Source organism: Oncorhynchus mykiss, chromosome 8 (assembly GCF_057628025.1).
Source record: "Oncorhynchus mykiss isolate SJ-2025 chromosome 8, ASM5762802v1, whole genome shotgun sequence".
Lineage (NCBI taxonomy): Eukaryota > Metazoa > Chordata > Actinopteri > Salmoniformes > Salmonidae > Oncorhynchus > Oncorhynchus mykiss.
The window spans coordinates 50,633,663-50,651,206 of NC_143029.1; the positions used below are offsets into that span (position 1 = coordinate 50,633,663).

General features: G+C 41.0%; 2 protein-coding genes across 8 annotated transcripts in view; one reads left to right on the forward strand and one right to left on the reverse strand.

The window, feature by feature from the left end:
- The window catches only part of LOC110529999 (abl interactor 1), a 52,999-nt gene extending 46,883 nt beyond the window's left edge, over window positions 1–6,116 (reverse strand). For 2 of the 7 annotated variants that reach the window (XM_036985541.2, XM_090181853.1), the window contains exon 1: window positions 5,458–6,079. In XM_036985541.2, the coding sequence (XP_036841436.1) occupies window positions 5,458–5,574 (117 nt within the window). In that variant the 5' untranslated portion in view covers window positions 5,575–6,079. Of the gene's footprint in view, window positions 1–459; window positions 552–5,457 lie in introns of all 7 variants that reach the window. The other 5 variants (XM_090181851.1, XM_090181852.1, XM_036985544.2 and 2 more) reach the window with 5 other exon arrangements.
- LOC110530001 (ATP-dependent zinc metalloprotease YME1L1) overlaps window positions 5,109–17,544 on the forward strand; it is an 80,393-nt gene continuing 67,957 nt past the window's right edge. Inside the window, exons 1-2 of the mRNA XM_036985537.2 lie at window positions 5,109–5,287; window positions 14,892–15,015. The gene's annotated coding sequence lies outside the window, so the exon portion shown is untranslated. The remainder of the gene's footprint in view (window positions 5,288–14,891; window positions 15,016–17,544) is intronic.

Consider the following 17,544-nt stretch of genomic DNA (forward strand, 5'->3'; position numbering starts at 1 on the left):
AAGGACAGATGCTGGGAGACGAGAAGCAAGTACAGGGAGTGAACATTTAATAAATAACTGATAAAAAACAAAAAGGGACAGCTTCTGAACAGGGGAAACATAACGACAATATGCTGACATGGGGAACAAACTGAGGAACAGACAGATATAGAAGGGGCAATCAACAAAGTGAAGGAGTCCAGGTGAGTCTATATTGCACTGATATGGTGACAGGTGTGCGTAATGATGGGAAGCCGACATTTACGATATTTCAGCTTTTAATTTCTTATTATTTTGTAAAAATGCTTAAAAAAACATGAATCTACTTTGACATTATAGAGTACTGTGTGTAGGCCAGTGAAAAAAATATCTAATTTAGGCTGTGACACAACAAAACCAAGGGGTGTGAATACTTTCTGAAGGCACTGAAAACAAATGTAGTTCACTAGCTAGTTAGCTAGGTAACGTTAGCTACGTTACCTCAGCTTGACTTCTTTTCTGCTGCTCTGATGTTGGCTGATCGGATGCCTTCCTCTTCGAAGTGAAAGAGAAAATCGATGGAACAGCATCACCTTTCAATGTTCGACGACATGGCAACCCCATCAGTTGAGAATTCAGTTCCTTTTCAAAATCCTCTGTCTGAAAGTGCTGGCTACAAACACTTTGATATTTCTCCCATAACTGGATACACCTCTACCGGGCAGTACTATGTCCTAAAATCGCTATGAATTCTGGATAATGTGCTTTGCTTACAACCAAGAAATGTAGCAGGCCCATTTCTACTGGTGCACTCATATTTACGTGTAGTAAGGAAATGTAAAATTTTTCTGACACATATGATATGTTAATAACATATTAACGGACATATATTGTGAAATAGAATAGCAGTGAAATTTCTCATTAAGTATTTTTTTGTTGTGGTGGGGACAGTAACATTAGAACTTTTAACAAAATTATACTTTAATTAACTCTTTAGGACCCATAGCGGCTGTCTACGGACTTACTTTAAATTACTACAGCGGCCGCGAATGTCCATATTTTTCTAACAATAATATCTGTGTCAATATCGCAAAATGAACTTGCTAACAACCTGTTGTCGTATTTGCGTGGCTGCTGTCATTTGACATTTCAACGTTTTTTTACTTCATTACTCAAAATGACGCCGCCGAAGCAGACACGACATTTCACTGTGAAAGAGGCTATATCTATATTGGTCGGTGATATGGATTAGGACACGTCTTTGTATTTTGAAAAGCAAAGATGTCGAGGTGAGTGAAATAAGTAATCAGCAGATATATGTTTGGTGTTGTCTATGTTTGATGCTGTGAAAGTTGGGGAATAGCTCTCAGATTAACAAGTCCTGTCATGTCATGATAACTTGGTTGGTACAGGCAAGCACATCAGCAGTGGAGCTCGAATAATTGCTCTCCGTATCTTGGAAATAGTTGCCGTGTTTTACTGTATATAGTCAGATAACTAGTTGGTTGTTTTGTCTTGTTTGTACCAATGTAATTCACAGATAAATGGCATGCTATAACTAGCTAGCTAACTAGTTAGTCCGTCAGGCAAGAAAAGTTGTGTGTAGCGGTAAATTTGGGCTGCGCTGAAGCGTCAACCTCAACTGTCACTTTCACCAGCTAGCCATACAGACAACCAGTTAAATAGCCTCCGAAATTAAGGCTAGAGTAATTTGTGATTATCTGTTGGGCTTAGGTTATGGTTTGTTATGTTTGCTAGGTGCAGATATTCGTAGGATATACAGTGCATTTGGAAAGTATTCAGACTTTTTCCACATGTTGTTACATTACAGCCTTGTTCTAAAATTGATACAATTTTTAAAAAATCTCATCAATACCTCATAATAACAAAGCAAAAATTATTTTTAAAATGAAATACCTTATTTACATAAGTACTCAGACACTTTGCTATGAGACTCAAAATTGAGCTCAGCTAAGTTCAATTGATTGGGCATGATTTGGAAAGGCACACACCTCTATAAAATATCCTACAGTTAACAGTGCATGTCAAGGCAAAAACCAAGCTATGAGGTTGAAGGAATTGTTCGTAAAGCTCCGAGACAGGATTGTGTCGAGACACAGATCTTGGGGAAGGGTACGAAAACATTTCTGCAGCATTGAAGGTCCCCAAGAAAACAGTGGCCTCCATCATTCTTAAATGGAAGAAGTTTGGAATCACTAAGACTCTTCCTAGAGCTGCATGCCCGGCCAAACTGAGCAATCGGGGGAGAAGTGCCTTGATCAGAGAGGTGACCAAGAACCCGATGGCCACTCCGACAGAGCTCCAGAGTTCCTCTATGGAGATGAGAGAACCTTCCAGAAGGACAACCATCTCTGCAGCACTCCACCAATCAGGCTTTTATGATAAAGTGACCAGACAGAAGGCACTCCTCAGTATGAAAACAACTCTTCAGACAGAATGTCAAAAGTCATGTTTGGAGGAAACATGTTGGTGGCAGCATCATGCTGTGGGGATGTTTTTCAGCAGCAGTGACTGGGAGACTAGTCAAGATCGAGGGAAAGATGAACGGTGCAAAGTACAGAGAGATCCTTGTAAAATACAAGCTCCAGAGCGCTCAGTACCTCAGACTGGGGCGAAGGTTCACCTTCCAACAGGACAACAACCCTAAACACACAGCCAAGAAACACGTGAGTGGCTTTGGGACAAGTCTCTGAATGTCCTTGAGTGGCCCAGCCAGAGCCCGGACTTGAACCCAATCGAACATCTCTGGAAAGACCTGAAAATAGCTGTGCAGCGACGCTCCCCATCCAACCTGACAGAGCTTGAGAGAATCTGCAGAGAAGAATGGGAGAAACTCCCTAAATACAGGTGTGCCATGCTTGTTGCGTCATACCCAATAAGACCCGAGGCTGTAATCGCTGCCAAAGGTGCTTCAACAAAGTACTGAGTAAAGGATCTGAATACTTATGTAAAAGTGATATTTCAGTTTTTTTTTTTTTTATACATTTGCAAAAAATGTCTAAAAACCTGTTTTTGCTTAGTCAGTACGGGGTATTGTGTGTAGATTAATGAGGGGGTGGAACAATTTGATCAATTTTAGAATAAGGCTGTTACATAACAAAATGTGTAAAATGTCAAGGGGTCTGAATACTTTCCAAAAGCACTGTACATTTCCTACTATTCCTGTTATTAGACAGCTTAGCTGTCCTGTTAGGGTAGTAGATGCCTGTGCAGTGGAGCTCATATGATGAGTTCAATATTTGTTTACATTGCCAGCTAGCAAGTTGCGTGTTTTGTCCTGTTTCTACCGATGCATTTCATTTGAAAACTGTCCCTGCTTCGTAACTAATCAGCTAGCATTGGCTAACTCTGTAGTTAGTCTGTCAGGCAAGAAAGTTGATTGGAGGAGAGAGATAAGAGTGTGTGAGTGTGTGTGTGTGTGTGTGTGTGTGTGTGTGTGTGTGTGTGTGTGTGTGTGTGTGTGTGTGTGTGTGTGTGTGTGTGTGTGTGTGTGTGTGTAACTGTATCACACAATTTATTATGGAAACCCTTTATTAGCAAGAGTGAATGTGTATGGTTGAGAAAAAGAGAGAGGAAGGAAGAGAGACAGGGAGAGAGAAAGATTAAGTTCCTGACCACAATTGTATCCTATTTGTTGCTCCTCTCCCTCTGTTAATCTAAGTCAATGGAAGTGATGTGGAGAGTCAGGGCTCAGCAGCAAAAGGCAGGGAGGAAGAGGAGTTAGAGATGATTGGAGGGATAGAAATGTGGAGCCGTTGCCTGGCTATTAGTAAATCCTCTTAGATGTAAAGACCTGCATGGTTCTGGTATCTGTTCCGACTGACATTTTCGCTTATAAATTGATCTGTGGACGCAGTCGATTAAAAATAGCTTGCCTTGAGCTATACCCCTAGGTCAGGTGGAAACAATATATTTCCTGAGCCCTGAGCCAGTGTAATGTAGGATGTGAAATCTGAAACCACTTGAAGCTGGGATGTCCCTTCTCGCATTTAATTTGCTCTTCCGACTGTCCTTCCACTCCTGGCTGAACCCTACATCCCAGCCACTGGCATCGCACATGCATGTAATCTTTACATCATAATGCTCTCCTGCTGCACTGTTTCATCACGGTACTCCATACAGAGGTCGATGTATAGCCACTAATCTAAAATAATTCATAGATTTTAAACAAAAAACACTTTCTGTGTCCTAGACAGACACGATTAATAGGATATGAAATGCGATTTCCTAACGAATTCAGAAAGCCGAGCTAGAGCTCTGTGAGACGTTCAAGTCGATGGGACAGACGTTTTGATCAATAGAGGCCTTCAGAAAACATGCACATTTTCTCTTACACTAAACATACAAATTGGTATTTTACAGTTAGAAGGAAGATTAAATCATATAGTTAGTCATTTTATAATTTGATTCTACTATATTTAGAAAGCACACAAGTAATTTCATGCCTTATTCATACAGTTTTGTTGAATAGGAAATACATATAATATTTCATATTTTTTAAATCATATTTGTACAGTGACAACAGCTCCCACCGTTTCAGTAGACCACTACTAGGGCGCAATTCAACTATTCAAATTATCTGAAAGACGGAGGATGAAACAAGTGTATAGGACTACGCTTTATCCATCAATCTGGAATGACTGGTACCACGATGCAGTCCCTTCTTTCGGGTAATTACAATTCAGGCAACCTCAACCAAGTCGGGCAATAGATTTAATAAATGGTAGTTTATACACACATACGTCGCTTGCACAGAAACCTATCCAGGGGCAAAAAACTGCTATACCTACCAATTTCTAACTAATGTTAAGCTAGGCACACTGTCGGTAAAAAACTAAAAAACAAAGACCAGTCACGCATTTATTACATGCATGATACAGAATGATGGGAACTGCTTTGCAGGCTCTACTGTGCTGCTCTCAAAGGCATATAGTACATTGGTGGAAACTGCAGTAGAGCGACCATTATTGCCCTAGTAACACCATTCGGCGACGAACGATGCCAATAGACATTAAGCCTATAATGAAGAAACGATTCAAACCATTTGACCTATTCGATATCCTAGGTTTGGAAAGCGATACATTTTTTTTAGCCCTGGCTACAATTGTAATAGCATTGCCTAGGCTACAGTTCTAGCCTACCTATCAAAGAGAACGACACACCCTCTGAATAGTCTTCAGCAGCTTTGTAAATGCATATCAAATAGCTGGTTTAGAATGGTCGTAAGAGTAGACAACCATCCGAACACGGCTGTTATAGGAGAATAGAGTCCGCGACTATAACCACAGTTTCAGCATATAATGATGAGGTAGGCTTTTTTTTTTTTTTACATTGCCAAAGCCTGTTTAAATAAGAGTTAAATATCCATGTTTAGCGGTCATTGGTCTCAGAGACACATTTCCTGTCTCCGGTTTCACACAGTTTTATAACATTACTAATACGACGAATTCCGCATATAATTCAAATGTTTATCCTTACCTGTACATAATTGTTTTCACAGTATTCTGCAACCCTCGACAGATTTTGGTAGCTTTCCACGAGTGCTCGTTTACCGGCTGGAATTTCTTCCTCTAGCAACATTTGTAGCTCTGCCATCTTATATCCCTCTGCATTTCCTTTCTTTCTTTCTTTTCAATGAGGCCAAGCGTTGTGGCTTTCCGTGTGGTGAGAGAGAAAGGGGCTCTCCGCCTGGTATTGTGAGATTTCTGGCCTCGATTTTATAACTGTCCCAAAAATTATACGCGCTCTGGGGCTCGTTGTTAAATGTGATTGGTTCAAATGCTGCATCGATTAGTTGTTGACCAATTGAATTTCAGTGCGATATTCGCTCGTGAACCTAAACCCAAACGTGATGAAGGGTGATGTACAATCCGGTCTAGTGATACAAAGTAGCCTATCCAGTGTTCCATCGATGGCACGCAGCTTTTGTTGCATTCTATATGCTACATTGTAACATTTTGTCCTTGTGCGTGTGTATCAAAAATATATATATATTTTTTAAGGTAAACACAACTGAGATGTTCCAGTCAGCCACAGATTATCCGTTATATTGAACAGAGATACTCAAGTGGCAGCTCTAACAATGAATATACGCTTCTTTAAAAATGGAGGGCAGTCGGAAGGAGGCAAGAGCAGGTGGGACCATTCTAGCCAATGAGAGGGCAGATACGCGTGTGAACAACAGGCCCAACTCAGATATTAAGTGTTTTTTCTCAAAGTTGCCGGGATGTCACGTGTCCTATATAAGTACATTCGTAACAACCTAAGCATTACGACACTTCTATACGATCAAATAATACATTCAATATTTTGTTGACCAAATAGACTCTCATTGACCTCCATACAAAACTCATCGCTTGGTGAGCGAAAAAAAAACAACGACAAAAAGCCACCTGCTGGAGAATACAGATTTTGGGCCCAGTTATCCCTTTCACCTCTTTCTGAGTCAGCACAACAACTCACATATGAAATCCCCCATGAAGATCATTATGGGCCTTGTAGAAAAGACACTAGGCCTACAACTCCCTAGCAGTGTTGGGGATTATATGTTTTGTTTGACCGAATTTGAGAGGTCGGTATCGGACTGTCGGCATAGGGCTATATGCAGACAGCAGAGGACTTAATCCATCCAAACATGCATAGGGTCAATTCACTTTCTATCGACTTGGTTCTGTTTTTACATTCACTCATATAATTAACATTTAATGTTGAGAATTTTTGCAACAACTGAATAGCCTCAAGTGAAAATAAATGTAATAATCCTATTAGATAGGCATGTAGCCTATCCATTTAATACCTTGACGAGGTGTGAGGGTATTGAATAGGCCTATTGATTTCAATGACACATTATGATAGCCTGTTGATTTCATACCATTTTAAAATGGACATTATTGCTGCCATGTAACTTTGTTGTCACAGAGGTGACTGAATGTTAAATCTGCGCATGTCCTCCTGGTTGTGACAAAGTCATGGAGCACACCAACGAAGACGAGTTCCGACCCGGTTTGATGCCGCAGTGCGAGTGATTCGGAGTTTACCTGCAGATTGTAGGCTAATTATCCATTAATAACTATACTAGCCTATACATTAAATCAGGAAATGAATTGTGGGCTATGTGCTACAACTGAGTAGCCTATTTAGCAGTAACGTTAGCTTGTTTAGCCTATGTCTGCCTACTCTGTTGTATTTAGTCATTTAAAGCTCAGACACACCGTTAAGATTGGTGTGGCTGGCTTCCGGGTTGGATGCGCGCTGTGTTAAGAAAAAGTGCGGCTGGGTTGGGTTGTGTATCGGAGGTCGCATGACTTTCAACCTTCGTCTCTCCCGAGTCCGTACGGGAGTTGTAGCAATGAGACAAGATAGTAGCTACTAACAATTGGATACCACGAAATTGGGGAGAAAAAGGGGGTAAAATAAAAAATAAAAATAAATAGTTCTACAGCTGCACCATCGAGAGCATCCTGACCGGTTGCATCACCACCTGGTGTCTCACCTGCTCGGTATCTGACTGTAAAGGCACTAGAGAGGGTATGACATCTAGTGGAAGCCAGAACTACACACATGTGTACGGCCTAGTGGGACCAAGCTTCCTGACTTCCTGACATATACTTTGCGGTGGCAGCGGAAGGCCCCAAAATTTGTCAAAAACTCCAGTCACCCAAGTCATACTGTTCTCTCTGCTACCACACGGCAAGCGGTACCGGAGCGCCAAGTCTCGGACCAAAAGGCTCCTTAACTTTGGCTAGCACCATCTCGACAACATCCGGTGAAATTACAGACCGCGAAATTCAAAATACAAAAATCATAATATTAAACTTTCATGAAAATACAAAAAAAAAGCTAATCCAGTCGCTTTGTCAGATTTCAAAAAGGCTTTACGGGGAAAGCATACCATGCGATTATATGAGGACAGCTCCCCGTGTACAAAAGCATTAAAAACATTTTCCAAACCAGCAGAGGCGTCAGAAAAGTGAGAAATAGCGATAAAATAAATCCCGTACCTCTGTTTGCAATCCCAAGGGTCCCAGCTACACGACAAATGGTTGTTTTGTTCGATAAAGTCCTTCTTTATATCCCAAAAAAGTCACTTTAGTTGATGCGCTTGATTTAGTAATCCACCTGTTCCACTCTTTCAAAATGCATACAAAGAAATCCCAAAACTTCGTCCAAACAAGTCAAACAACATTTCTAATCAATCCTTAGGTACCCTAATATGTAAATAAATTATTACATTTAAGAAGGAGAATAGTGTGTTCAATACCGGAGATAAATGCAAAGTGCACACCTTCGTCCACGTGCGCCACAAGACTACAGTCCAAATGAGAGCCACCTTGAAAAATTACTAATTCTAGCTCATTTTTCAAAAAACAAGCCTGAAACCCTTTCTAAAGACTGTTGACATCTAGTGGAAGCCAGAACTGCAATCTGGGAGGATTTCCTTTGAATTTCCCATAGACAAGCATTTCAATGGGTGGTCACCTCAACCCAAAATAATTCAGGATGGATTCGGGTTTTTGCCTGCCACATCAGTTCTGTTATACTCACAGACATTATTGTAACAGTTTTAGAAACTTCAGCGTGTTTTCTATCCAACACTACCAATTATATGCATATCCTAGCTTTTGGGCCCGAGTAACAGGCAGTTTACTTTGGGCACGTCAGTCATCCGAACTTCCGAATACTGCCCCCTATCACTAAGTTGTTTTTAACAGCGTCTACCCCCAAGCCATAAGACGGCTGAACAATTAATCAAATGGCCACCCAGACTATTTACATTGACCCCCCCCCCCCCTTTGTTTTTACACTGCTGCTACTCGCTGTTTATTATCTATATATAGTCACTTTACAAATTACCTCGACTAACCTGTACCCCCACACATTGACTCGGTACGGTACCCCCTGTATATAGCCTAGTTATTGTTATGTACAGTGCCTTGCGAAAGTATTCGGCCCCCTTGAAATTTGCGACCTTTTGCCACATTTCAGGCTTCAAACATAAAGATATAAAACTGTATTTTTTTGTGAAGAATCAACAACAAGTGGGACACAATCATGAAGTGGAACGACATTTATTGGATATTTCAAACTTTTTTAACAAATCAAAAACTGAAAAATTGGGCGTGCAAAATTATTCAGCCCCCTTAAGTTAATACTTTGTAGCACCACCTTTTGCTGCGATTGCAGCTGTAAGTCGCTTGGGGTATGTCTCTATCAGTTTTGCACATCGAGAGACTGAAATTTTTTCCCATTCCTCCTTGCAAAACTGCTCGAGCTCAGTGAGGTTGGATGGAGAGCATTTGTGAACAGCAGTTTTCAGTTCTTTCCACAGATTCTCGATTGGATTCAGGTCTGGACTTTGACTTGGCCATTCTAACACCTGGATATGTCTATTTTTGAACCATTCCATTGTAGATTTTGCTTTATGTTTTGGATCATTGTCTTGTTGGAAGACAAATCTCCGTCCCAGTCTCAGGTCTTTTGCAGACTCCATCAGGTTTTCTTCCAGAATGGTCCTGTATTTGGCTCCATCCATCTTCCCATCAATTTTAACCATCTTCCCTGTCCCTGCGGAAGAAAAGCAGGCCCAAACCATGATGCTGCCACCACCATGTTTGACAGTGGGGATGGTGTGTTCAGCTGTGTTGCTTTTACGCCAAACATAATGTTTTGCATTGTTGCCAAAAAGTTCAATTTTGGTTTCATCTGACCAGAGCACCTTCTTCCACATGTTTGGTGTGTCTCCCAGGTGGCTTGTGGCAAACTTTAAACAACACTTTTTATGGATATCTTTAAGAAATGGCTTTCTTCTTGCCACTCTTCCATAAAGGCCAGATTTGTGCAATATACGACTGATTGTTGTCCTATGGACAGAGTCTCCCACCTCAGCTGTAGATCTCTGCAGTTCATCCAGAGTGAGCATGGGCCTCTTGGCTGCATCTCTGATCAGTCTTCTTCTTGTATGAGCTGAAAGTTTAGAGGGACGGCCAGGTCTTGGTAGATTTGCAGTGGTCTGATACTCCTTCCATTTCAATATTATCGCTTGCACAGTGCTCCTTGGGATGTTTAAAGCTTGGGAAATCTTTTTGTATCCAAATCCGGCTTTAAACTTCTTCACAACAGTATCTCGGACCTGCCTGGTGTGTTCCTTGTTCTTCATGATGCTCTCTGCGCTTTTAACGGACCTCTGAGACTATCACAGTGCAGGTGCATTTATACGGAGACTTGATTACACACAGGTGGATTGTATTTATCATCATTAGTCATTTAGGTCAACATTGGATCATTCAGAGATCCTCACTGAACTTCTGGAGAGAGTTTGCTGCACTGAAAGTAAAGGGGCTGAATAATTTTGCACGCCCAATTTTTCAGTTTTTGATTTGTTAAAAAAGTTTGAAATATCCAATAAATGTCGTTCCACTTCATGATTGTGTCCCACTTGTTGTTGATTCTTCACAAAAAAATACAGTTTTATATCTTTATGTTTGAAGCCTAAAATGTGGCAAAAGGTCGCAAAGTTCAAGGGGGCCGAATACTTTCGCAAGGCACTGTAATTTTCTTGTGTTACTTTTAGATTTTCTTGTATTTTTTTACTTTAGTTTATTTTGTAAATATTTTCTTAATTCTATTTCTTTAACTGCATTGTTAGTTAATGGCTTGTAAGCAAGCATAACATTTTATTTGATTTGACCATGCTTCAAAGCAAATCAAATCAAAGTTTATTTGTCACGTGCGCCGAATACAACAGGTGTAAACCTTACAGTGAAATGCTTCCTTACAGGCTCTAACCAATAGTGCAAAAAAGGTATTAGGGGAACAATAGGTAAGTAAAGAAATAAAAACAACAGTAAAAAGACAGTGAAAAATAACAGTAGTGAGGCTATAAAAGTAGCAAGGCTACATACAGGCACCGGTTAGTCGGGCTGATTGAGGTAGTATGTACATGTACTGTAGATATGGTTAAAGTGATAAGTGCATATATGATGAACAGAGAGTAGCAGTAGCGTAAAATAGGGGGTTGGCGGGTGGTGGGTGGCGGGACACAATGCACACACTTGACATTCAGGCCAAAACAAGCCTGAAATGTTGGTTTCATCAGATCAGAGAATCGTGTTTCTCAAGGTTTGAGAGTCTTTAGGTGGAACTCCAAGTGAGCTGTCGTGCGCCTTTTACTGAGGAGTGGCTTCTGTCTGGCCACTCTACCATAAAGGCCTGATTGGTGGAGTGCTGCAGAGATGATTGTCCTTCTGGAAAGTTCTCCCATCTCCACAGAGGGAAGTCTATCAGAGTGACCATCGGGTTCTTGGTCACTTCCCTGACCAAGGCCCTTCTCCCCCGATTGCTCAGTTTGGCCGGGAGGCCAGATCTAGGAAGAGTCTTGGTGGTTCCAAACTTCTTCTATTTAAGAATGACATTTTTTGGTACCCTTCCCCAGATCTGTGACTCCACACAATCCTGTGTCAGAGATGTACAAATTTCTTCAACCTTGTCGCTTGGTTTTTGCTGTGGGACCTTATAAACTCAGCAAAAAAAGAACGAGCAGTATGGCTGGTGGCATTGTCAGGCTGGAGGGTCATGTCAGGATGAGCCTGCAGGAAGGGTACCACATGAGGGAGGAGGATGTCTTCCCTGTAACGCACAGCATTGAGATTGCCTGCAATGACAACAAGCTCAGTCCGATGATGCTTTGACACACCGCCCCAGACCATAACGGACTCTCCACCTCCAAATCTATTCCTCTCCAGAGTACAGGCCTCGGTGTAACCCTCATTCCTTCAATTATAAACGCAAATCTGACCATCCCTGGTGAGACAAAACCGCGACTCATCAGTGAAGAGCACTTTTTGCAAAAAAAGTATTTCTGTCTGGTCCAGCGACGGAGGGTTTGTGCCCATAGGCGATGTTGTTCCCGGTGATGTCTGGTGAGGCCCTGCCTTACAACAGCCTACAAGCCCTCAGTCCACCCTCTCTCAGAGTATTGCGGACAGTCTGAGCGCTGATGGAGGGATCCTGGTGTAACTCGGGCAGTTGTTGTTGCCATTCTGTACCTGTCCCGCAGGTGTGATGTTCGGATGTACCGATCCTGTGCAGGTGCTGTTACACATGGTCTGTCACTGCAAGGTCGATCAGCTGTCCGTCCGGTCTCCCTGTAGCTTTGTCTTGGGCGTCTCACAGTACAGACATTGCAATTTATTGCCCTGGCCACATCTGCAGTCCTCATGCCTCCTTGCAGCATGCCTAAGCCACGTTCACGCAGATGAGCAGGGACCTTGGGCATCTTTTTTGGGTGTTTTTCAGAGTCAGTCAAAATATTATATTTATAATATTTTATACATTTGTATAAAAACAGCCACGCAAAACTGTCTTGAGTGACACCTTTCGACACACCCACTCGCCCATACTCCAGTTGCCATAGTGGGCTGCAGCTACCCATATTTGTATTGCACACACGCACCTCACTAAGTAAGTGTCCCCTAATGAAATATGCTAATAAATGCTAGAATGCACCAATAGGTTCTCACTAGCTCTTGCTTGGCTCTGCCCACCTCCGTCCACTATGATTCAAATGCTCCCATTGGGAACGACAGGCTCTGGTCTATCTAGTTATACAATTCTTTGCTATCTGCGATAATATTGCTATTTTATAGAAAGCCCTTGTTGATAGTAATCACATGGCCACAGCTAGATAACTACCTATCAAGATGATGAAGAAACTATTTAACTCATAATCCCATACTGCCATGCCAGCCCATAGCCAAATGTTTAGCTATCTAGCTAACGTTAGCATATTCGCTATCTAGCACAACATAGCTAGCTAGCGAAGGACAGAGCACGAACACAGGCAGCTGTTTAATTAATGGGCATCGAATTGTGATTTAATTATATTGTGAATACTAGCTAGTGGTTAGCTAGCTTGGAGGGAGTATTTAGTATTGTTTGTGCACTTGCTATCTATCATCCAATATTTTTTTATTTTTTTATTTCACCTTTATTTAACCAGGTAGGCAAGTTGAGAACAAGTTCTCATTTACAATTGCGACCTGGCCAAGATAAATGAGAACTTGTTCTCAACTTGTCTACCTGGTTAAATAAAGGTGAAATAAAAAAATATATAGCCTACATTGCATATGAAGCGTGACTATCTCATCCGTGGATTTAAGGTGAAAATGCCCTCTTGTCCTTTAAATAAGTATTCCTTTAAATATAAGTCATCTGATTTATTTGTTTCTGAATTGTTTTAATTAAAAAAATTGCCACCAGCTCCTGATATCAGGGCATAAAAACTACAATATGTCTCCTGAAATAGCCTAGTATGCTAGGCCCGAGCTCATTTTCCCTCGCTAAACTAGCTGGCTAGCTGAACTATGCTAGTTTTTGTCCTCATTGCCAAACTTCATAAATATTGCTCCCTCAACTTCAACACTCCTTTGCTAGTTATACAATCATTCAACTTAACAATTTGTTGGAAAGAAACTTAAAAATTATATATTGTTTTGTTGGTCTGACTGGTCTTGGAACTGTGACAATGGGCAGCCTCTCCCTGCTTGGCTCGCCGTTAAGTAGTAATGATATGTAGTGATTTTGCCAAAACAGACAGATATGTACACAGTTGTACCCTTAACCTATTGTATTAGTTGATTACATTTACTTTATTAATGAGTAATCCAGGAATGTCACAAGTTAATTGACACCACAAGAAAATTGAGAAAATAGAAACTATCGATCGCAATGACTACAATGAAATGGCTAAATTACTTCCGGACACTAAGGGTCCGCAGAGCTCCTCCTCCTCACCACTCTATTGTGATTCTACAAGTACAATTGGTAGGTTACAGTGTATTCAGACCCCTTCACTTTTTCCACATTTTTGTTTTTAACATTACAGCCTTTATCAAGCTACGCACAATACCCTAGAATGACAAAGCAAAAACAGGTTTCTAAATTTTTGCAAATTTACACAAGTATTCAGACCCTTTGCTATGAGACTCAAAATTGAGCTCAGGTGCATCCTGTTTTCATTGATCATCCTTGATGTTTCTACAACTTGATTGGAGTCCACCTGTGGTACATTCAATTGATTGGACATGATGTTGAAACGCACACACCTGTCTATATAAGGACACACAGTTGACAGTGCGTCTGAGCAAAAACCAAGCCATGAGGTCGAAGGAATTGTCCGTAGAGCTCTGAGACAGGATTGTTTCGAGGCACAGATCTGGGGAAGGTTACCAAAAATGTTCTGCAGAATTGAAGGTTCCCCAAGAACACAGTGGCCTTCATTCTTAAATGGAAGAAGTTTGGAACCACCAAACTGAGCAATCCGGGGAGCAATCAGGGGAGAAGGGCCTTGGTCAAGGAGGTGACCAAAAACCTGATGGTCATTCTGACAGATATCCAGAGTTCCTCTGTGTTGGTTGGCTCTTATGTCACACTCAGTTGGATGTTATGCTGTTCTTGAAGAACATAACTACCTTATCAATTATTACAACTGTTTTACCCTGTCTTAACCCCAAATACAGTTACAGTTGTATTAGGCTTCTCCATTGTTTATGTTTTTGTCGTCATATGAGTCTTTATAAACAGTGATTCAAAATACGTTTAAAACTATCATGTCAATCTCATGAACAGCCAGTCCTTGTATAGCTCTGTAGGCAGGCTATAGAAATGACAGGTTGTGTCTTTAGAGCTGAAGATGGGCAGATTAACACATTAAAGCATTGCATTTAAAAGTGAAGTCTATTTATATCTTCTGATGACATACATTTTTAATGTCAGTTGCAGCGAGCCTATGGTAATCGCTGCAAATTGAGGGACTATCGGCTACAATGTAACAATAGTTCTACGTATCATGTCAATCATCAAACTTTCTTACTCATCCTCTTTTTTCCCTCCTATCCTTATTTGCTCTCCTATAGGTCCATATCAGCCGGCAGATGACATGATGCTCATGTTTTATAGTTACTACAAGCAGGCTATGTTAGGGCCTTGTAACATTCCAAGACCCACAGGATACTGGGACACCGCAGGCAAAGCCAAATGGTAAATTATGTTTCTGGACTGGGTCGTGTTCATTAGCACTCACCGTAGCAAAGCATTTTGCAACAGAAAACAAACATTTGTGTTTCTCATTGGACATGTTCAGATAGAGTAGAACCTCCCACTTTCACTCCGCTTTGGACCTCTTCGGTTCTGTGGCTACTGAACATGACCCTGTTGAATGATGTTGTTGCAGCAATAGGTTATCAAATCAGCTGACAGTCAATTTGGCCCATGTTAGAAATAAATATTGCATGTTTTAACATATAAAAGAAAAACAAGTAATTGCGAAAGTTGTTGACTAATACGTATTTGACTACTGAGTCAGGAGATATGCCAGCCTATAGCAAGAGCACTAATGAAAGTACTGCATGGCAAAGCAACCGCTTGAAAATGTGATTAAACAGCAGAAGAATGGCATAGCGAGGCAAAGACAAATGAAAAGTAAAAACATTGGTTGAGTTTTTGCCTCAAGGTAGTGGGCTGCATTCCTGCTGGACCTGACAGAGATCATAACGGTGCAGTCAGCATTTATTGTGCTGCGGGCTGGAATGGATGGTCAGACAGACAACTTTGGGATGAAAATGTGTTTTTGTCTCGCAGATTATTTGGAAATGGTCGTCTTTCTGCTTCGTATGCGTTAGCCTACCTATTGTATGAAAGTCACCTCTTTGTCGCATTATTCACACACTATCAGCATTCAGCTGCTTCAAGTTCAGTAGACTACAGATGTTGGATTTTAATTTGACCCCTTTTGTCTCAGGAGAAAAATAATCCTGTAGCAGGAGGATTTGAAGAAATATTTAGATTCTCCAGGGGGGCAGCTGGAAGCTGTGTTTGTATACAATGCACACCGCAGTGGTGTAGGCAGTGCGCCCCGGCTCCGAACCTCATGAGTTCGTGCCCCATTGCTGGGCAATATAGTGAGCAGCCTGAGCCTGCCTACATTACGCCCCAAAATTAGTTGCATTTATTTCAATGTTTTCAAGAAGTAAAATGAACAGTCTGATAATTTACACATCAAAGAAAAGTGTGTCCACTCAACTAAATAGTCTTTGGATAGGCTCAAATGCATAAACATCTTGACAGCTTTACAAAATGAAATATTGAAGCCACACAATACAGGCTTTCGATATTAACCTATGTGTTGTGATAATTGCGCTGTTTGCTCCATAATCTGCCACTATCATATATAGGCCTAAGGCCAAGACAATAAGAAGACAGAGTGGCAGAATACATTTAACCACACCTTTGTTTCATCACAAAACCAGAGAGCAACATCTGTCCGGTGAAATCCACAAAGCATATTGTATGTAACAAACAGTTACATTATCTATAGCATGGTCAAGCTAATTAATGTTTCCGACATTTTCGGATTACTCAACAACTATTAATTTAGAACTACCATTTCAACTTCAACATTTCAACATCATCAAATCACCTATGCTTAGTCTAATACAGTGATAACTAAAAGATACCAAAAACAATTTAGTCCAATCAACCTAAACTCTATATTATGTAGCTGTCCATGGCACTGATTTATGTGTGTGTGTGTGTGTGTGTGTGTGTGTGTGTGTGTGTGCAAGTAGACAACGTTAACATTGGACAGTGACAGTGATTTTGAGCACTTGAACAGTTGACTTTGAGTCTTGAACAATCCATTTAAGAAGGTCAACAAAGCAAGTGTGAATAGCGATAACAAAAACCATGGCTAAATATTGTACATATCCATTTGATCCTGAACCTAATGGGAAACGGTCTATGACTCTGTCATACAGTACATGCTTTTTGTTTTTGGTGTCATAAGCTACCTGGCTAAAACGCTTGCTCGCTAGCCTAACTTTCTTTAATGGATAACGATGAGTTGACTGTGCCATTAAACAGCTTGAAAATTCCAGAAAATTATGTCATGGCTTTAGAAGCTTCTGATAGGCTAATTGACATAATTTGAGTCAATTGGAGGTGTACCTGTGGATGTATTTCAAGGCCTACCTTCAAATTCAGTGCCTCTTTGCTTAACCGCATGGGAAAATCAAAAGAAATCAGCCAAAACCTCAGAAAAAAATTGTAGACCTCCACAAGTCTGGTTCATCCTTGGGAGCAATTTCCAAACGCCTTAAGGTACCACATTCATCTGTACAACCAATAGTACGCAAGTATAAACACCATGGGACCACGCAGCCGTCATACCGCTCAGGAAGGAGACGCGTTCTGTCTCCTAGAGATGAACGTAGTTTGGTGCGAAAAGTGCAAATCAATCCCAGAACAACAGCAGGGGACCTTGTGAAGATGCTGGAGGAAACAGGTACAAAAGTGTCTATATCCACAGTAAAACGAGTCCTATATCGACATAACCTGACAGGCCGCTCAGCAAGGAAGAAACCACTGCTCCAGAACCGCCATAAAAAAGCCAGACTATGGTTTGCAGCTGCACATGGGGACAAAGATCGTACTTTTTGGAGAAATGTCCTCTAGTCTGATGAAACAAAAATAGAACTGTTTGGCCATAAGGACCATCTTTATTTTTGGTGG